The sequence below is a fragment of the Herpailurus yagouaroundi genome, unplaced genomic scaffold (assembly GCF_014898765.1).
Source record: "Herpailurus yagouaroundi ecotype Mexico unplaced genomic scaffold, PumYag 77, whole genome shotgun sequence".
NCBI lineage: Eukaryota > Metazoa > Chordata > Mammalia > Carnivora > Felidae > Herpailurus > Herpailurus yagouaroundi.
Genome location: NW_024412388.1, coordinates 46027729 through 46050536, shown reverse-complemented (window position 1 = coordinate 46050536; position 22808 = coordinate 46027729). Strand labels below are relative to the sequence as shown.

Genomic DNA, 22808 nt, shown 5'->3' with positions numbered 1-22808 from the left:
GAGCCTGACGCGGGGCTCGAACTCACGGACCACGAGATCGTGACCTGGCTGAAGTCGGACGCTCAACCGACTGCGCCACCCAGGCGCCCCAAATCTTGTATTTTCTTGATTGTCATGGTCATAACCTAATGGCTATCAACTTTCAGTTTTATTTGTTGCACTTAAAACCCACTGTATGATATTTCAGCATATATGACAAAGAACACAGGAGTTCGTCTTAAAACATTTTTTAGATTACTATGCTTAGAGGTCACAGTTCTCTAACAATTTTACATTAAACACACAAAACATTATACAGCCATACATATTTGTGAACAGTCTTGAAAGAAAGCTGTGTTTTGGTACATTAAGGCAGATTCAGCCAACATTTTAAGAAATTCTGAATACATGTTGCTACAAAAGACAAATTCGACATTTGAGTATTTGATATTTTCAGGAAATTTTAAGTCACTTAAAATACCATAATTTGGTATGTTGGTGTAACTGTGGTCTTAAACATTTTTTCTTACCACATAAGACTTAGCTAAAATCAAGATACTCATCCCATCAGTATCAAAGATACCTATTTAAAAAAAAAAAAAAAAAAAGGAAGGGATCCTACCTTAAATAGGATGATAAACCCTGTATTTAAGTGAGGGCCTTCAGTTTCTCACACGTCTGTGAGGTAGGTTATTGTCCACGTTTTGTAGATGAGAAAACACAACCAAACCGAGAATCAGATTCCAAATTAGATTTTTGTTCTTTGCTCTGCACTATTTCTTGCCTTCACAAACATGTTAAAGGGCTGAAATATAAAGATTGCTATTAATTTTAAAAACATGAGAAAGCAGCCAACGTTTTGCCAAAGTGACTTAAAAAGTAAAGCAATGTAAAAGGAATAGAAAAATACATCCAGTGAACAGCTTCTGACAGGGGAAGGCCTGGCCACAGGAGCCTGAAAACAAACAGGCAAAAAAGCAAAGTAACCATCTGTGAAGGGCAGATGGAAGGAAAAAGGAGAGGAATTAGAAAAAAGATAGTTCAAATTTTTGACTCATTATGACTATTCCTCTAATTTGAGAAGGCACAATTAAGGTGTATTTGTTTACAACAATGGATCTAGTTCTTTTTCCATCCCGGAAAATGTCATCGATCTTGAAGAATGGCCTTTCTTTTTAACAAAACTAACTGAAAAGGCATTTTTGGCCGTGAAAAATAAATGCTTACGTTAGCAGCAAAAAATTAACTATGCAGTTCTCCTTGAAGAGAACATTCCTATTCCTTCTTGAAATTTTAAATCAACACACAGTAGTTAACCTTCAAAAAAGTCACATGTATGAACCTCCTCAAAATTCTATCTACGTTCAGAAAAATTTCCATGCTAGGATATTCTACAAATACTGAAGTTTTTGTCCTGGAAAAAACACACTACTCTAGGGTTTCCTTAATTGCACTTTAAATGTAATTTACCTACCTTGCTTGTCCGAATCATCGTAAGCTACTTCCCTAAGAGCTAAACTGCTTTAGATATAAACGGTAATTACTGAAAGTCACATCACAGTCATGGCCACAAGCTGGCACTGCTGTACGAGGCTGGCGGTAAACACGGACACTGGCTCCCACGGATACTAAAAGCCCACAGTCTGCTTGCTAACTTTGAGACCTAGCCTGATTCTTATCAGGTCGTGGCTGAAAAAGTTCAATTCAAACGCAAGCCAGTCTAGACTGTGAGTGCTATTATTCGTGCTATTTCTGTTCAGTGGCATCAAATGTATCACGATTATATGTGGAAGAGCTAGTAAGGATGCCAGCAACTTGTTTAAGGAACATATCTTTTTGAAAGCTCACCAAACAAATTACATTTTAAAGTTTTGTAAGATCTGGGAGACTATCAAGCCCATAATTAGGTAGTCTGTGAATAGAAATATACTCTATGAAAATAGTGTTAATCATCTAAATACACATACAAAATGAAAAATTATCAATCTGTATATGAAATTTAGGGAAGCCCAATTCAGATATCAGTCAAAAACTATGATAAGTTAGGGGCTGGGGCCAGTCTTCCTTTTTATTAAAGATTGTGCTACTTAGAATTATCTAAGTAAAATGATTCATGCCTAAAAGTTTTTCTAGTATTTTGTAAGCACCTCAATAACTCAGAAGTACTTTTAAATATCAATATGCTATACTCTGGTTTCTCTTCAGATCGCATAAATATCAATATGCTAATCATAAATACTTCAGATAATTTAGTTAGTACAATCAACCAGTTCAAATAATTAAACTAAGAAATATTCAATTAAGACTATTTTATGTCAGTCTAAGACTCAAAAGCAATCTATCTGATTTATCTTTATTACTCAGCTACTCAGATGTTTCAGTGAGTCACCGGGTCTCCCCTGGAGGCAGGTGGCATACACAGAGCCATGATCATCGCTGAATACATGTATGGCATTAAAGCTTTCTGAAGGGCTCTGTGGTCCTGCTTCCTCATCTGGAAAATGGTTACCTCGCAAGGTTACTGTAATGTACTAAATAAGTTAATAGATATGGTCTGGGGATCTAAAAGTCACTATAAGAATGTTTGGAACACTTCCAACACTTCAAATTAGTCATATTTTGCTTATGCTAAGTGCATATGATGTTTGGTTTTCTGTATGATTTTTGCCATTTGTATTCCAGAGGGCAGTTATATTAATTTTTTTTTCAAGTATTTACCTTTAAAATGATTCACGGAACAAATACAGAACATTCACACTATAAAACCCCTAAATATATACAAAGGGAACACTAACACAAATCACATAAAAAAAGGGCAAAGACAGAACTTTAAAGCTCAAAGGTACCTCAGAGGCCTTTTAGTCTTTTCCTCCCACTTTAGAGGTTACAAACTGAGGTCAACATAGGTGTGACTTACTAACATTGCACATATCCCTCATCCAGAGTTTCTAATAGAGCCTCTGAGAATTATTAAAATAAATTACATTCCCCATTTAAAAAGCCACAGAGTGACAGGATGACCAGGTAAAGAAATGCCAGAATGAAAAGGTGGAGGTCTTTAAACACGAAAAAGGACAAAACTGTGAAGATGTTTAGCATTTAGATATTGAGATTTCACAGCCATTACCAGGATTTAAATTCCTAACCAGTGAATAGACAAAGATACAGTGTCCATGGTAGGCACATTCTAAGCTTTTCTACTTTATAGATGGAAGATACAGTGCTTATATTAACTGAGCATACTGCACATTAGAAGCAACAAATTCAAACAGTCAAAAAACCTGTAACTTTTTTTTCTGATTATTTTCTCAATTATGTCTCATCTACTATAAAAAACCAGTTTATGTTCCCTGAGTACAAACTGGCTAGAGAATAAGAAAAAGCAAGCCCACAATTATGTGACTACTACGGGAACCCTATTTGCAGAAAATGGAGAATTGTCTGTACTACATACAGCCAATTCCCTGACACAGAAATACCATTACTTCTGATTAATTTAGGCTCCTATATTCTTCTTATATTTGGCTAATATCAAGGAACGCAAACACTTGAGGTTACAAAAGTGTGTCAAAAGTCTGTTGTTCAAAACAAAAACCCAACTTCAAATAGTTTGCCTACCTCCCTATTCAGTCCAAGATGTTATCTGGTTCCTACCTTAAAAGATAACAGCAATCAGATCCAAATATGATGTCCTATATAAAAGTGTTTACAAAATGTTCACTGACTACACATTTGGAAATTGAGAATCAATGTCTTGAACTCACCGCCCACAGAGCCATAAGCTCTAGTCTCTTAGGCCTTTAGTCACTAGTCTCTTAGGCCTTTTCTTTTACAAGTAATCTTGTTTAAGGTTTTTTAGCTATCAGCTCAACACAACACAGAATAAATTCTGCTCCCAAACAGTTACCACAACCTGATTTAAGAAGATCAAGGTGCTATGAAACACATCCCCCCCCCACACACAATTCTGTTTAGTCCAGCATTTATCCACAGGTTAAAATGAAATTTTTCTGATTTTGAACCATATTCTCTCCAACAACTGATGAGAAAAGAGATCTTAATTCTATTCTTAACTACTCTAATTATAGCAACCTGGGACAAAGTATTTTCCAATACTTTCCAAAGTACTTTCCCAAAGGATATTAAGTTTAAAATATAGTTAATTTGGGCAAAGCAGGGTTAAAGTTAAATGGTTTTCCTTTTTTTCACTGAAGGACGTTTCAGAGTCTTTAATGTTCATAATCTCTTGTCATCCTCAAGCAGGAGAGGAACATGTAACATTTTCCAAATTTGCTCTACGGACTCGTTTTTCAGCAGACCACCTCAAGGGAATCCGTTTGGGAGTGCTATTGTAGAACTTATGGAGTCCATTTCCATGATGTGACTAAGTCTTTGTAACCTAATAATAGAAGCTCTCCTCCAGAATCTTTTTTTTTTTAATGTTTATTTTTGAGAGAGAGAGAGAGAGAGAGAGAGAGAGAGAGAGAGAGCGCGCGCGCACTTGGGGGAGGGGCAGAGAGAAAGGGAGACACAGAATCCAAAGCAGGCTCCAGGCTCTGAGCTGTCAGCATAGAGCCTGACAAGGGCTTGAATCCATGAACTGTGAGATCATGACCTGCGCTGAAGTCAGATGCTTAACTGAGCCACCCAGGCGTCCCTCTCCTCCAGAATCTTAACTGGAAATTCCTCCTATCCCAGATCTAACTACCACATACCACAGCTACAGTTAACCAGCTTACAAGACTGAAATGTGGGAATTTAGCAACTGATTCTTTCCCTCTTCTAATTAGCAACAAAAGCTTCCTAGGACAATGTTCTAGCCCCTTTTATTAGAAGCTGGACTGAGCCCCCTGCAATCTTCTCTATACAAAGCAATTTACTACACCTTCTAGATTCACAGAGTAGCTGTACTTTAAAATTGAAGCATACAACAACCCAAACTGCAACCCTGGTTCTCCTAAAATTCAACAGGTAACCATCAGAGTGTGAAAATAGTAAGTATTTTAAATTCTCAATAAACATGATAAACATCCATATAAAATAATTTTGATGTAAGTTTTTAATATGTGACTTACAGAGCTAAAATGCCACTGTAGTCCTTGCTGCTGCTTTTCCACCTTCAAAGTTATTAGAGATTTTGTCCCTGGGGATAGAACTCCTCAGATTAACTCCTTATTTCTAAGGTCACCCATTCATAGTCAAGCAAATATTATGAGGCGGTCCTGTTTTTCCCAAAAGAGGTATTTACACATTTAGAGAGGCCAAAATTATGCCCTAAGCAAAATACACAGCCAGACTGCTTTCCCTGTAAAAACAACTACAGAAAGTACCCTTTGACGCCACTAGATGGCAGTCTTTCAAAGGCTTAAACTTAAAACAGTTTAATGTAAACCCACCCCTCTTTCCTACACTGGTGAACAGATTCCTTTCAATATTAAGTCAGATTTAAAAGTTCTTAACACCATTTTAAAAAAGTCCTATAAACCAATATGATGTGACACACTACAAACTCCTGACTCAAAACTACTTAAAGACAGACATGCTGATCTTCCATAAACACAAGAGGAACTTATCCTAACATTTTCATTTGCTTCTTGGTAGAAAACATCATTTTTGGCAAAGAGAAACTTGGTTTTCAAGAGCTTAATCTGTTCTGGGGTAAGTCAGGTGAATGACAGTGTTAATTACAACACATTAAACAAATGAATAGATAAATACAAATTAGATAAATTACACATAATTTAAAAATTAAATACTTTCACTAAAACAATATAAGCAATGAGCTATTATTATCTACTGTGCTGTATATAGATAGGTTTCTTTTCAAACTTTAAAAAATAAAACCTGCACAAGGCAAAACAAAGAAACTGTTTGGTTTTCCTTTAAAAGCACTGGTGTGTGAATACATATTTGTATATATGTAAACAACACACATTTATTCGAGAGTTTTTTTGTTTTTGTTTTTTAAATGTTTAAGGCTTCCCTACCCAAACAGCCCAACAGTCAAGGTCAGAGACTATTAAGCTTTGGAAGTACACAAAAGCCCTTAGGGCCAGAACAGTGTTTTCAAACTGGATGGCTAGAACCAAGATAGAGAACACAGAAAGGGAACCAGAAAAAAGCTAAGTCAATCAGCCACTAAGGATCAAACAACGAAGACAATGGTGGTGGGAAGGTTAGGGAGGGGAACAGCTGCTATGACAAATTTGAACTTCAAATGAAGAATGAGCATTGTGGGATACAACAGGACAGACACAAAACTCTCCACCACATACATTAAATCAAAGATAAGAGTTCTCTTTTAAGGGACTGTTGATATTTTGCTTTGTTTCATTTAACTGTCTACTTTATCATGCCTAGTGAAATACAAAAATAGAGCCAAAAATAATTTGAGAAAGGTACTTTTGAAGGCATGTTTTAAAATGATGTTAAGGTTTTTCTAAAAATGATATAACATTTATGAAAAACACAAAAGTTGCTGCCATTCTGGATGTTCCAACACTGAGTAGAACACTGAAGGCTCTTAAGATAGTTATTCAAGGATATCTCCCAGCCAGTAGCTGATTATAGCTGTTTTTAAGCAACCTGGAAAAACCAGTTACCTGTTTCAGGACCACAGCCCTTCTGTTAAACAATAGGCAGTATCTGCAAACACTAAAGCTACTCGAAGAACTTGGCTTCTGAAATTTGGGGGACAAGCCTTTAAGATTTCAACATTTAAATACTAATTTACTAATGGCCGTATTATTTTTTTTAATCTTCTTGTGCAAGAGAACGGGATGCATCAACCCAACTTAAAGCCTGCTTCACTTTTTAGGAAGCAAACTGGATTTACCTACATTAAATAGTAGAGCAAAGAGGTGTTGCCAAACTATCCTTTGATGAGACGGTTCACGGGTGAAGGTGCATTAATCATCTGTAGTGAACTCACAATTTCAAATTAACAATCTTCACCGACATTCACCTACTAAAGACACTGCCTATGAATTCATCATAGGCAAAACAGAATTACAGATGTCTACAGGTAAATAAAATGTCAGACGTTTTTTGTTTTCAGTAATGTCAATGGCATTGAGTGTCCCCTGGAAATATTCATGACTCTCGATCAGTATTCCAGAGGATGTGACACCCATAAGTAAAATAATGATTTTAAGAATATATCTGATTTTCACAGTGCAATAACAAAGACAAACTAGAGAAACATCATCAACGGGCCAAAGTAGTGATCAGACTAGCACACATTTCAAAAAAATCCATGGTGTGACTGCCTAGGCGAGGTGAAACAGAAGACAGTGTGCTTCCTGTCAAGGAGCCAGTAAGAGAGCCAGAGAGTGAATGACTCTCTGCTGTTACAGAATCAAAACTTGATCTGGGTCTGTGTAAGCCAGCAGCGGAACAGGAACGCTGAGGTGTTGACGAACCAGACCTCTGCTCCACCACCTCATCTGAAATGAACCAAAGAAGAGCAAATTACATGAAAGGTGTACTTGTCTGAGACCTTCCTCTGAAGATGCTACATTCAGAACATTGAGGAAACACATCTGAACAAGCGCAACTTAATGGATGTCATGTTTCAGAGTTCGGGGAGCAGGGGTGGCAATACCCCTTTCCTCCCACTGTCACAAGACATCACTAACCAATCACAACACTGACACGGTCAAAATGTCACCCCTAAATCCTTCTCCGTATAGTATTTGGCCTCAGCCTTGAAATCAGATTGATAACCAATAGGAAGGAAGCACATCCTTGGAGGATTATTTTCTTGCAACATACCAACAAAAGGTATCACTAAAAAAAAAAAAAAAAAAAGTTGCCATTCTGCACATTCAGTGCACACTGCAATTGATTGCCTGGAGGAGGGGCAAGGAAAATCTTGTTAAAAGTGAAGACTTCCAATTTCCCAGGACTCACCTCTAGAGATTCTGATTTGGTAGATACGGGGGTAGTTCCCAAGTATTTGCATTGTAGTAAGAATGCTGGGCAATTCTGATAATGGTGGTCAGGGACGAAATAAATACTGCTATCGTTGGTGGTAGTTCAAGAACGAAATTTAACTATTCTGTTGAAAACAACCTCCCCAACTTTGAACTCAGTTCTACTCTTGTCCATTCGGCACCTAACCCATGGCTTACTGTTTTTATCCCACTTGGCCCTCTGAACTCAACAACCCCATTCGGTTCATGAAGGTTTGACTTCTGTCACATTAAGTACTTAGACACAACCCAGACCACCTCCCAATTCCTTCGTCTCCTGGACATCTGGGGCAGACCAAATGGGCTGACTCCAAGCAAAAGCCCATTTGGCCAACCAGGATGAGGGAAGTTGATAAATAGGCAAGTTTAGCTATTACAACCCTAATGGTAATAACATATGAATGGAGAAATGTGACAAAGAACCTGACAACATCAGACAAGTTTAGGTAAAAATTACTTCCCTGTAATTCCTTACTTTGCTCCCACAGCCAGCACTTTAAGTGACTTTTTTATGCTAAGGAGGCACTTCTTTTGAAGAGGTGCTGGATTAGAGATATTCCACATGTCTTCAATCCTTTTCATTTCACTTACATTTTTAGTTAACTCTAGATTACTAAAATACCAGTACAGAAGACCTACCCACCATGTCTTTGAGATGATTTTAACATCTTGTCAACTAGCGCCAAGTTTTATCTTCTCAGAGCTCATGCCTGCATAGCTTCCTTACCATCAATGCTTTTAAAGTCCAAAAGATAGCTTCTGTTGTCAACCAGGTAAAGTTGTAAGCTCATTTTCACATAATTGCCAGTCACTGGATTTTTCCTTCTTACACGAAGATGGTATGCATTCACTACCTAAAATGGGAAATCTTTTTTTAAGGAAAAATGTTAAAAATAACAAACTACAAAATATCTTCCTATTCTTATTGCAAACAGCCACGACTGATAGAGGTGGGGTAGAAAAGGAATTCCTGAATGACCTTTTTTTTAAAATATATATTACATAACAGCTTCATATTGACTTAATCTCTACTGATAGTACTGTGTGTGCAGAGCAACTGAAACCTAAAGGGAATGCAGGGATTATAGAGTGTCTTAGCCCTCATTCTAGATATGCCCCCACTCTAACACATCAACAGTAATTCTGGTTACCCAGCCTCAATTTGAATACTTCTCCCTATTAATATGGAGTAGAAGGAATAAAAAAGAACCAATATGTTAATGGTTTGCATTCAGCAGTATAAATAGGTACTGTCACAGAATTTAAGTATTGCAATAATCCTGTGAAGAAGTATTATTTGCCTTGGGAAGATAAGACAACTGCAGCTCAGAAAAAAGATGATCCTGGGTTTTCAAAACATCTGTCAAGTTAGTTCAAACTTTTTTTCAGTATGGAATTTTAAAGACATTAATGTCTCTCTTTTCACTGAATTGCTTCAGAAATGTTTTTAAATGATTTTAATGAAATATTATTTTGTTTATTCATTTCATGTACCAATAAAATGAAAAGGACTGATTTTTCAAACATGTCAAATGAATATATGCATGGTGTATTTGAATGTTTTTCTTCTTCCTTTAAAAATACATTCACAGCTTTCAAGAAAGGAACAAGAGTGAAAAAGGATATCTGAGATGGGGGAAAAATGCTTTTCCTTCCACCTATACTCAAATAGACTTATAATGAATTTGAGCACTAATTTGAAAAAAGGAAAACTGGGGGCTGAGAGTAAGAAAAACATACCATAACTAAGGATTAAAAGCACTATACAAATAAAAGAGATCTTCTCAACCTAGAGAAAGATATTTGTTGACTGAAGAAATTTATCCTGATGGTATCCTCTGTATTGACCACTAGCTGCTATAGTTAGTGGGAAAAAGAAGAAATGAGAACAAAAAGTTAAACATAGCATCGTTGAAGACACATGACTTTTTATTGCTATGATGCAGGAGAAAACAGATGGACAATTTTCTCAGGCGATTTCAGGTTGATGACGTTCTCTTTCTTGGCCAAGAATGCTAGTCGCTAATTCAAAAATATCAGAGGTCCCCAGCATCGACAACTCTTCATCCTTAAACTTTAGTTTTGAATGTACATGGTACATTAATGAGGAAAATGGGGTTTATCATCCAGAAGCAAGATGACCACAAAATTTGTATCTAAATCAAAATTTCTATTGACCCTAAGAACTCAGTAGTTCAGAACAGCTTAGTATACAAAAACACAAACACAAAAAGCAAACAAAAACCAAAAAAACAAACCTTTTACAAACGATCTTAATATACTGCCATCTCCTACCTTCCATTCAAAATCCAGCTGCTTCATAGCTCGGTAGACTTCGGCCATAATGTCATATGGTTTGCTTTGACTTCTGATTCCAAGATGCCACTTGGCTTTTTTCACAGCTAAAGATTTGGGCTTAGTTGTATTCAGCGCATCCAATGGACATCTTGCTTTAGGGCTGTCTGCTATAAGAGGTGGCATCCTTTCTGGATGAGGCTTCAGGCCTGGGGGAATATGCATGGTACTATCATCCATAAAAGAACCAGTTGGGGGACTAGAGGCGAGGTAGAACTCACTGGCTTGGTTCATTATTCTCCGATTGTCAATGATAAGATGATAAGCCACTGCAAGCTGGTCTTGAGGGTCACCACTATATAAACTGTTCATTACTTCTGATTCTGTACACTCAAATTTTTCACACACTTCTTTCACAGCCTCATCATCAATGACGTTAGCATCATAGGAGGGGTCTTCAGGAAATAAGTAACTGGGCAAATCTTGTTTAAACCATTCATGCTCTCTAGGAAAAATACCACAATACACTATTGTAAGAACATGCTTTGGCAAGTCCCAAGTAATTTATACACGGGGCAATACAATATAACAGAATCAGGAAGACCTGTTCTCTGTGTGACCCTGGCTAAGTTAACTAACCCCCACCCTTGAATAGCTATGGCTATTCAGGCTTAGGTATTTGGCTGAAATTTTCTCAGAGCCTGTCACTTCAAAGGAAACTGGCAGTGTTTGTTGCCAATGATAAAGTTCAAGCTTTAAAGCAAAGTTTTAGAATTTTACACAATTTGTATCTGCCTCTACTGGTTTGACAGCTTCCTACGAAAGACTTTGCTAGTAACTTTATAGTGGTAACAATGAAAATGATTTCTAATATTGTATAATGAACATGTCACCATTTGGAAAATCTTTCTAACTCAATAACCCAGTATTTTCAAAATGACCAACACATGAGGTTACAAAATCATACAAGGATAAAACATCCACAGAACACAAAAGCAACCTGTTAATTTTAATGTAATATAGGACAAAAGTAGGCTGATACCTTTTCTCATTTGATATTGTAACTAACACGTTAAGCTTTGGCTTAATACCAAGAAGAATATCACAACCATCTAAAAGACTATTAAAAATGTGCTTCCCCTTCCAACCACTTACTTGATGTCAGATTTTCTTCATAGACTGCAACTAACATACAACACATTGCAACAGACTGAATGAAGACAGAGACAGAAGAACCTAGCCACTGTTTCTGATTAAGCCCAACACTTAAGAGAATCTGAAAATGTAAAATAATGCCACTCTTGTTACCATTTTCTTTTTGGTTATTTTTCAGAAAAGATATTTATTTAGATTAACATGTAGTAGCTTTAGTGTTATTTTTAAGTCAATTAAATGTTTTTTTAAGTTTCTCAGATATTGACATAACCTGCATTAAAAACACAACTTTTTAGAATTCTCAATTTTAAGACTGTAAAGGAATACTAAAACCAAAAAATTTGATAATCACTCTTCTAAATTTTATTTTCTCACACTTCTGGGCCTTTGTACATAATTTACTGTAACCATCCTAGAATATCCCATCCCTTTTCATCCAACTAACATGTACTATTCCTTTGAGACTGCACAAGCATTACTATTGGTAGAACTGGGCACCCCCTAAGCTAAATTCAGATCAATATATATTTTACTTGAATGCCTTGTATTGACTGTTTCATTTATGAATATTAACTAAGGGTATACAATGATGGGGCACCTGGGTGGCTCAGTTGGTCAAGCATCTGACTCTTGATTTCGGCTTAGGTCACGGTCTCACAGTTTGTGGGTTTGAGCTCCATGCTAACCGAACAGAGCTTGCTGGGGATTCTCTGTCCTCCTCTCTCTCTTTCTCTGCCCCTCCCCTGCTAACACACTCTCTCTCTCTCTCTCTCTCTCTCTCTCTAAATAAGTAAACATTTAAAAAAAATTTTAGGGGTGCTTGGGTGGCTTAGTTGGTTGGGCGTCCGACTTCAGCTTAGACCACAATCTCACGGCTTGTGAGCTTGAGCCCGGCGTCGGGCTCTGGGCTGACAGCTCAGAGCCTGGAGCCTGCTTCGGTTTCTGTGTCTCCCTCTCTCTCTGCCCCTCCCCGACTTGTTCTCATTCTAAGATAAACATTAAAATTTTTTTTAATAAATAAATAAAAATAAGTTTTAAGGTTATCCTATGGCAAAAGGACTCTCATCCTCACAGAGATTATATTCTAGCTGAATACAGATAAAATATTCACAAAAATAAATATACAGTTACAAATACACAAACATGAAAATCCTGTGATAAAGATTCTAGGTGGAAAGCACAGTGTAAAATAAGAATGTAAAAATCACAACGGGATGCGTGTAATTAGGGAAGCTACTCTGAGTGGTATTTAAGCAGATAACAGAATGATTAGAAATCAGCTAAGCAAAGAGCTACGAACAGGTATTCCCAGGAAAAGAAACAATATATGTAAAGACCGAGATAAGAAACAGCTGTGCCATGTTCAAGGAGCAGGAGGACTGAGGCCACTGCCATGAAAACATGAGTTGCAGGTTAGAGGGTCAAAACATACCAGATATTTCTGACAGCTGTAGGCTGTAAGAAAGATTTTGGGCCGAGAACGTATGCCTGATGAAAATCACTGAAAGAATTGAGAGACAGGGATGACAGTGACATGACCTAATTTGCATTCTATAAAGATCATTCTGCTTGTGATACAGAAATTGAATTGAAAAGACAAAAATAATGATGATGTTGATGATGGTGTGCCAGGCCCCGAGGGTGATCCAAAGATGAATCTTCTATAGCCTCTAGTAGATCTTTGTATTTAACACTCACACTTTCTTATAGGTGTTGATTTTTTTTCTGAATCTTACCCACTAAACTCAGAGCTCCTTGAAACAGGGATCATGCCTTATTTAGCTATATTCCATTACCCAATACAGTGTAAACAAATGCTCAGTAAATGCAAAATAAATAAATGATGAATACATTAAGTATGAAAACCGAAATGAATTCATTAAATGTGTTTGTTTCCTGTATCAGACTAAGTACCCAAGGCTTAATAATAAAAATGTGAGATGTTAATTTTTTTCAAAAGAAAGAGAACATAAGAAATTATATGTCTAACATTTTTAAAACATCAATGACAAATAGGGAAGATGAGCACTTTTGAATGAACTCCAAAAATTCACTCTTCCATACAGGCATTAAGATTACTAGCAAAAATTATCAAAGTCGACTTTTCCAGTACTCTGGAAATTAACCAAAAGCCTGCAAAAACCTTAGAAGTATTTACTCAGGAAAACAGCTGAGTAAAAACAATGAGATGTGGGACATTTTAAACTGCCCTATATCCATCTTCCTTTCTCCCATTTTCCATGGTAGCCTTGAAAACCAACAGCGTCACAATCATGGTAGCCCAGAAAACTGGCAGCCTAGCAACCACTAAGGGGAAAAAGGTTTGGAATTAGAGCAGAATAGGTTTAGAATTCTCCAAAGTCCTAGCCCCACAGAACTGTCACTATTTGACATGTCTTGCCGTTCCCTGAAAATCTCCACTTTGCAAGCCTGGTCTTGATCCGACCTGATTCAGAGCTCCCTCACTGCAAACAGCCTTCTCCCCAGGACACTTGTCAAAAACAACCAATGGCAACTGTCTCACATCCCTGCTGCCTAAAGAGGCAATAAGAGTTGGAGCAAGTAAGAAGCTAACCAAAAACCTTAAAATGAAAACTTCAGGAATAAGGGTTCCACTGGGATCTTTGAAATACTGTAATACATTCCTGGGACTAAAGAAGGCCATGTACATATGCAGGGCTGTAAGCATGCCCAAGAAAGACCCTAATTTCTAATTAGTGGCTCACTTGGAGCCTCGATGCTGACAGAGAGTAAAGCCTAAAGCCGGGTTAACGAGCTTCTCGTTGGAGCAATGAATGGAGACATGCGCACGGAGTCTCTCAGCAAAGGCTGGGAGACTTATTAGATCAAGACATTCAACGGAAGCTCTAATAATTAGCTGACCATTAAGCTAACCAAGCAGAGATTTCAGGGGTCAACCATGACAAAGAATAAAAAATTTATGGAATTAGTTCAATAAAATCACTCAACAAGAAGAGCAGCAACAACATACAAGAATTACAAACTCTAGGCATACACCCACAAGAAATGGAAACGTGTGGCCATAAAACACTTGTACACAGATGTGCATGGCAACGTTATTCTTAAGAGCCAAAAAGTGGAAACAATTCAAGTATCCACTAACTGATGGATGGATAAACAAAATGTAGTATATCTATACAATGGAGTATTGTTCAAGGAAAAAAAGGAATGAAGAACTGATAGATGCTACATCATGAATGAACCTTGAAAACATTATGCTATGTGAATGTAGCAGGACTCAAAAGGCTACATGCTCTATGATTCTGTGTATATGAAACTTCCAAAATAGGCAAATAGGTAAAGGCAGAAAGTAGATTACTGGCTTCCAAGGGATAAAAGGAGGGGAAAACATGTAATGACTGTTAAAGGGTATAGAGTTTCTTTTAGGGAATTAGAAAATGGTGATGACTCTACAACTTGGCGAAAACACTGAGAACCACTGAATTACAGAATTTAAAGGAGCAAACTTATGCTATATGAATTACACTAATAAAATAAATAAATGCTTAAAAATAATAACTAGAGAAATAATGTACATTTTTAATTTTTTTTTTTTGATACTTATTTCTTTTTGAGAGACAGATCATGGGTCAGGGAGGGGCAGAGAGAGGGAGGGAGACACAGAATCCAAAGCAGGCTCTAGGCTCTGAGTGGTCAGCACAGAGCCCGACATGGGGCTCAAACCCACGGACCACAACATCATGACCTGAGCTAAAGTCCGACGCTTAACTGACTGAGCCACTCAGGTGTCCCCACATTTTTTTTTAATTCATTCATTTAGACAAAGGACCATAATTCTTTACCATAAGAAAACTGCCAGTTAAAAAGTCATACTCCCAGTTTTTGATTTTCAGGAGTCAATTCCTCAATTAACTCTATCAATGGAACCAGTAACCAGAATGTTTATGAGGGTTCGCCCGAGACAAAATCAGTTCATTTCCCATGTGTTACTACTGCACAGCCATCAGAAATTAAGTCTTTCTATCACTATTATCTGATACCCAATTTTGATACATGACTTAACACTAAATGAGTTATGGAGACACATGAAAATGAAAACACAACCATCTAAAATCTCTTTAAAAAAAAGCAATTCTAAGAGGGAAACATATAGCAACACAGGCCTACCTCAGTAACTAAGAAAATAAATAAATACACACTCAGATAAACAATCTAACGTTCCTCCTAAAGGAACCAGAAAAAGAAGAACAAAGTCTAAGGTGAGTTAGAGCATATAATAAAGATAAGATTAGAAATAAATGACATAAGGACTACAAAACAATAGAAAAAAAATAAATGAAATCAAGAGCTGGTTCTTTGAAATGATAAATAAAATTGATAAACCCTTAGCCAGACTCATAAGGAAAAAAAAAAAGTCCAAATAAAATCAGAAACAAAAGAGAAGGACTACCAACTGACACCACAGAAATATAAGGAATTATAAGAGAATATTACACCAACTTATATGCCAACAAATTGGATAACCTAGAAAAAATGGATAAATTCATAGAAAGATACAATCTTCCAAAACTAAATCAGGATGAAATAGAAAACCTAAACAAACCAAACAAATATATAAGACTGAATTCATAATCAAAAACTACCAAAAAATAAAAGTCCAGTATCAGATGGATTCTATAAAACATTTAAAGAAGAGTTAATACCTATTCTCCTCAAACTATTCCAAAAAATAGAAGAGGAAGGAAAGCTTCCAAATACATTCTACAAGGCCAGCATTACCCTGATACCAAAACCACACAGACATTACAAAAACAGAAAACTAACAGCCAATATCCCTGATGAACACAGACATATAAATCTTAATAAACAGCAAACCACATTTAACAACACATTAAAAGGATCACTCACCACAATCAAGTGGGATTTATTCTGGGGGATGCAAGGATGTTTCATTATTTGTAAATCAATCACCCAAATACATGACATCAACAAAACAAAGAATAAAAATCAAATGATCATCTCATTCGACAAAATTCAGTATCTGTTCATGATTAAAAAAAAAAAAAAACCAACAAAGTGGGTTCAAAAGGAATAGATCCCAACATGATAAAAAGCCATATATGAAAAACCCACTGCTAACATCATACTCAATGGTGAAAAACCAAGAGCTTCCCCCCTAAGATCAGGAACAAGACAAGGATGTCTACTCTTACCACTTTTATTCAACATAGTACTGGACATCCTAACTATAGCAATCAGACAAGAAATGGAAATAAAAGGGATCCATAATGGTAAAGATATCAAACTGTCACTATTTGCAGATGACATGGGAGTAACATTAAAAAATCCTAAAGACTCCAACAAAAAACTACTAGAATAAATCAGTGAAACTGCAGATACCTAGAAATCAGTCACATTTCTACACACTAATAATAAAGTACTAGAAAGAGAAATTAAGAAAACAATTCCATTTACAACTGCACCAGAAATAATAAAATACCTATGAATAAATTTAACCAAGGAAGTGAAAGACCATGCTCATAGACTGGAAGAATGAAAAAAAAAATTTTTTTTTTTATTTAGTTGCTTTGAGAGAGAGAGAACGTGTGCACACACCCATGAGCAGGAAAGGGCAGAAAGAGAGGGAGAGAGAGAGAATCCCAAGCAGGCTCTGCACTGTCAGATCTCATAATCCATGAGATCATGACCTGAATCAAGATCAAGAGTCAGATGCTTAACTGAGCCACCCAGATGCCCCAGAATGAATATTGTTAACATGTCCATACTACCCAAAGCAATCTACAGATTAAAATGCCAACAGCATTTCTCACAGAACTAGAACAATCTTAAAATTTGTGTGCAACTATAAAAGACCTCAAATAGCCAAAGCAACGTTGAGAAAGAAAAATAAAGCTGGAAGTATCACAATCCCAGATTTCAAGATATACTATAAAGCAAGAGTGATCAGAACAGTATGGTACTGGCACAAAAAGAGGCACACATATCAATGGAACAGAATAGAGAGCCCAGAAACAAACCTATGCTTACATGGTGTATTACTCTACAACAAAGGAGGCAAGAATATATAACGAGGAAAAGACATTCTCTTCAATAAATGGTGCTGGGAAAACTGGACACCTACATGTAAAAGAATGGAACTGGACCACTTTCTAACACCATATACAAAAATAAACTCAAAACGGATTAAAAACCTAAAAGTGAGATCTGAAACCATGAAATTCCTAGAGGCAAACACAGGCAATAATGTCTCTGGCACTGGCCAAAACAACATTTTTCTAGATATGTTTCCTAAGGCAAGGGAAACAAAAGCAAAAATAAACTATTGGGACTACATCAAATAAAAAGCTTTTGCACAGTGAAAGAAACCATCAACAAAACACGAAGGCAACCTACCAAATGGGAGAAGATACTTGCAAATTATATATCCAATAAAGGGTTAATATTCAAACTTTATAAAGAACTTATACAACACAACACCAAAAAACAAAAAACAAAACAAAAACAAAACAAACCAAAACAAAAACCAATCAATTAAAAAATAGGCAGAGGACCTGAATAGACATTTTACCAAAGACGACATAGAGATGGCCAATAGACACATGAAAAGATGCTCAACCTCTGTAATCAGGGAAACCACCATCAAAACCACAACGAGATATCACCTTACAACAGAGTAGCAAAAATCAAAAGATAAGAAACAGTAAATGTTGGCAAGGCTTCAGAGAAAAAAGAACCCTTATACACTGCTGCTGGGAATATAAACTGGTATAGCCACTGTGAAAAACAGAACAGAGGTTCTTCAAAAAATTTAAAATACAGGGGCACCTGGGAGGCTCAGTAGGTTAAGTGTCCAACTCTTGGTTTTGGCTCAAGTCATGATCTCATGGTTCATGGGTTTGAGCCCCACATTGGGCTCTGCACTGTCAGTGTGTAGCCTGTTTGGGATTTTTCTGTCCCTCTCTTTCCCCGCATGCATGTGAGGTTATTATCTCAAAGGAACTTTAAAAGAAAGTTAAAACAGAAATACCATAAGATCCAATAATTTCAGTACTGGGTATTTACCTAGAGAAAACAAAACAAAAATATAAGCACTCCTATGTTTACTGCAGCATTATTTACAATAGCCAAGATATGGAACCATCTAAGTATCAACAGACAAATGGATAAAGAACATGGGGTATGGGGCGCCTGGGTGGCGCAGTCGGTTAAGCGTCCGACTTCAGCCAGGTCACGATCTCGCGGTCCGTGAGTTCGAGCCCCACGTCAGGCTCTGGGCTGATGGCTCAGAGCCTGGAGCCCGTTTCCGATTCTGTGTCTCCCTCTCTCTCTGCCCTTCCCCCGTTCATGCTCTGTCTCTCTCTGTCCCAAAAATAAATAAACGTTGAAAAAAAAATTAAAAAAAAAAAAAAAAAAGAACATGGGGTATACGTGTACAATGGAGTATTACACCGCCTTAAAAAAGGATGGTATTGTGCCATTTGCAACAAAATGAATGGACTAAGTGAAGTAAATCTGAGAAAAATAAATACATGATTTCACTCATAAGTGGAATCTAAAAAAGGAAATGAATAAACAAATTTTAAAAAGCAGAATCAGACCAATAAATAGAGAAGAGACAGCTGCCAGGGAAGGGGGGGTGGTGGTAGGGGGTATGGGCAAAGTGAAAAGGCAAGAGGGGGACGCAGGCTTCCAGTTAAGGAATGAACACATCACAGCAATAAAAGGCACAGCACAGGGAATATAGTCAATGATGCTGTAATAGCATTCTATGATAACATACGGCAGCTACGCTTGTGGTGAGCATAGCATAACATATAGAGAAGCTGAATCACTATGTTGTTTACCTAAGACTAATGTAACAGTGTGTGTCAACCATACTCAAAAATATTTTTTATTTTATTTTTTTTAATTTTTTTAACGTTTATTTATTTTTGAGACAGAGAGAGACAGAGCATGAGCAGGGGAAGGGCAGAGCAAGAGGGAGACACAGAATCTGAAACAGGCTCCAGGCTCCGAGCTGTCAGCACAGAGCCCGACGTGGGGCTCGAACTCACGGACCGCGAGATCATGACCTGAGCCGAAGGCGGATGCCCAACCGACTGAGCCACCCAGGCGCCTCTCAAAAATATTTTTTAAAAGGAGACCAAATGAGTTATAAAGAATATCAAATTTTAGAAATTTCACAATGTGTCCAAATTTCTTCAACTGCAGCTAAAAGGTTCCTACATATTAACACCGTGTGCTGGACATCGTTCTAAAAGCTTTAATTATATTGGGTTGAATGTCTGCAGTTTCTGATATTCAGCTGTTTTTAGACCTACGGAAAAAATTCACATGGCTCAACCTAAGACTTTCCTCCCACCAAATCCACTATATATGATGTAACAAAAGCACAGAAAGAATAAGTAGTATGCTGGTAGTTAGTAAACAGAATAATTAGGATTAATACTAAAACAGTTGAACTTCAGACCCTTCACTTTTAATCACGTTGTATTAACTGTTATTATTAATTATTAGTAATAAGAGTAATACTAAGCTTAAGGCACTTGGGAGAATACAAAAATGTTATTTCATGAAGACAATGTCTGTCTTGTCTATCACTATATTCCCAGAACTTAGCCTAGAGCCTTGAACAGAATAAATACTAAATAAATAGTTACTGAATGAATAAAAGCAAAAATGATTAAATGAATGAATAAATACTGAGATATTTTCTAACCTCCAATCACTTACCACCTTATAAGAAAAATAAGACCTACATGGAATAACTATAAGAATGTAGTAGCATAACAACTCGGGGTGCAGAGACACAGGCACCCCAACCCCAAGGCCCACACCACCAGGACCACAGCAGGAGGGAAGTTCTGCTCTAAGTGCTCAATAAGCTGGTGGGCTAAGTCATCCACGTGTGGGTGTTTCTGGTCCCCCACCACCCATCAGCCTGGGAGACGCATCTGTGTCGCAGGGACCAAGGTGCGCTGTGGAGGGGAGACCCTGTGGGACACCTCCTCTTTGCAGCCAGCCCAACTCCACACTGAATGCCACAGAGGGGCACAACCTGGCTCTTGGAGGTTGGCAGGTAACTCCTGTGTGCAGTCAGATTTGAACCCTGGTGGGTCAATCCACACCCCATACCTTCCACAGTATCAGATAAAGCACATCTGAGCTTGTGTTAAGTTCAGCTGGGCCACAAAACCACTAGTAAGTGTGAGAATAAAGGGAAACATAGCTAAAAGAGAGCAGGGACACTAGAAGGGGGAGCCCTACCACTCAGTATCATTTACAGAGCCCATCGGGGTACTGATCACGACTGTGATGCAGCCAGTGAGAAACTGTCATCACTCTGATCTCTTGCTGTTCTCCAGTGGATTTTGGTTCAGAAAAATCCCTCCCAGATTTTTTTTTTCCATGAAATAAAGTTCCTTTCCTTAGAAAAAAAAAAAAAAAGAATGCAGTAGCATAACAGGGGCGCCTCAGTCGGTTAAGCATACGACTTCGGCTAAGTCACGATCTCATGGTTTGTGAGTTCGAGCCCCGCATCAGGCTCTGTGCTGACAGCTCAGAGCCTGGAGCCTGCTTCAGATTCATTCATTCATTCATTCATTCATTCTCTCTCTCTCTCTCTCCCCCTTTCCCTCTCCCTCCTTCTCTCTGCCTCTACCCCATTCACGCTCTCTGTCAAAAATAAACGTTAAAAAAAAAAACAAAAGCAAAGAAAAGAATTCCCATACATTAAAAAACTGAATTTGGATAAATAAAAAATGATAGAAACTATAAGTTCAAGTTATTAGTTTGAGAACAGAAATGAATGCCATTTTTTTTTTTATAACTGGGAGTTTGTACTTGTACTGAATACTATTTTATGTCAACTACATATGCATAAATTACTTCATCCTAATAGACTTTTATTTTTTTTTTATTTACATTTTTCGTCTAAAGCTTGTAAATATACAAGTATCGGTTTTAACACAAGTGGAATCAGTACTTTTCCTATTCTAAATGTATGTGCTGACAGAAACACGTGCAAATATATGTATCAGCGTCTCTAATTTTCTTTCTAAGGAAAAGACAATTAAGTGACCAAGGTGCTTGGCTGGCTCAGTCCACACAGCATGTTGACTCTTGATCTCAGGGTTGTGAGTTTAAGCCCCAAGCTGGGCATAGAGCTTAATGTTAAAAAAAAAAAAAAGGCCAAAAACAAACAAAACAAAAACTGTAAACACAAAAGCTTTTTTTCCTGCTAACTTCATTTCCATAACTAAAGTTGGTGTTAATTTACAATCACACGTTTATTTTATGTATGAGGCCTGGAACACTGGAAGAAAAGCTAGGGGAGAAAAACAGTATACAAATGGAAAAGCAATCAGTCCCTGCTTTCAGAAGAGATCAGCAGCTACCACGTAAAAAACTACTCTATTTAAACATTCCAAGAGTCACAGGTCTCTACACAGCCATTCTGGCTTGTAAGAGGAGAGATTCTGGAGAGACAGTAACAGAATGTGTTTGTAAATAAATAACCGATGAAATGTTAGGTAAAAACAAAAAAAAACCCTAGGAAACGTAACACAGTAAGTAAAAAGTAGAAGGTCAAGAATTACCATGGCTTGTGTATGCTAGATAAAGGTCCTATTCACAGTAACACTGCAAGTTCCGAAGTTTCTCACGTAACAAGAAATCCTTCACAGCCCTAGCTTATTTTTTTATTCAAAATCTTAGCAAAACTTTTAATGCTTTATTTCATCATATATAAAATACATATTTCATCATATATAAAATACATAAATCTCACCCTGTATTCCATTTGAAATTTATTCACTTTTTTTTTAAGTTTATTTATTTTCAGAAAGAGAGAGAGAACATATGCATGTGTATGCAGGGGAGGGGCAAATAGAGAGGGAGAGAGAGAGAATCTCAAGCAGGCTCCACAATGTCAGCACAGAGCCTTTGAAGCAGGGCTCAAATCCCACAACTGTGAGATCATGACCTGAGCCCAAATCAAGCGCTGGACACTTAACCGACTGAGCCACCCAGGCACTCCTGAAATTTATTCAAATAGTTTCTCAACATATACTACATTCGTGGGCCTTCTAGCATTGTGTGTACTAAGATGAGTAAGACACTACCTCTACCCTTATGGAGTTATAATTTAGGACTGGAGGAAGATGCACTGAGTAATAGCTAGATACGAAGCGATAATGAAAAAATAAAACCATGGCGCGCCTGGGTGGCGCAGTCGGTTAAGCGTCCGACTTCAGCCAGGTCACGATCTCGCGGTCCGTGAGTTCGAGCCCCGCGTCAGGCTCTGGGCTGATGGCTCAGAGCCTGGAGCCCGTTTCCGATTCTGTGTCTCCCTCTCTCTCTGCCCCTCCCCCATTCATGCTCTGTCTCTCTCTGTCCCAAAAA

General features: G+C 37.4%; 1 protein-coding gene across 2 annotated transcripts in view; it reads right to left on the bottom strand.

Annotated features, from left to right (window-relative positions):
- Positions 1–5946: 5946 nt before the first annotated feature.
- PRKAA2 (protein kinase AMP-activated catalytic subunit alpha 2) overlaps positions 5947–22808 on the bottom strand; it is a 45502-nt gene continuing 28640 nt past the window's right edge. For both annotated transcript variants that reach the window (XM_040470372.1, XM_040470373.1), the window contains exons 6-8: positions 10248–10752; positions 8680–8806; positions 5947–7424 (exon numbers count right to left, since the gene is read on the bottom strand). In XM_040470372.1, coding sequence (XP_040326306.1) covers positions 7186–7424; positions 8680–8806; positions 10248–10752 — 871 coding nt within the window. In that variant the 3' untranslated portion in view covers positions 5947–7185. The remainder of the gene's footprint in view (positions 7425–8679; positions 8807–10247; positions 10753–22808) is intronic.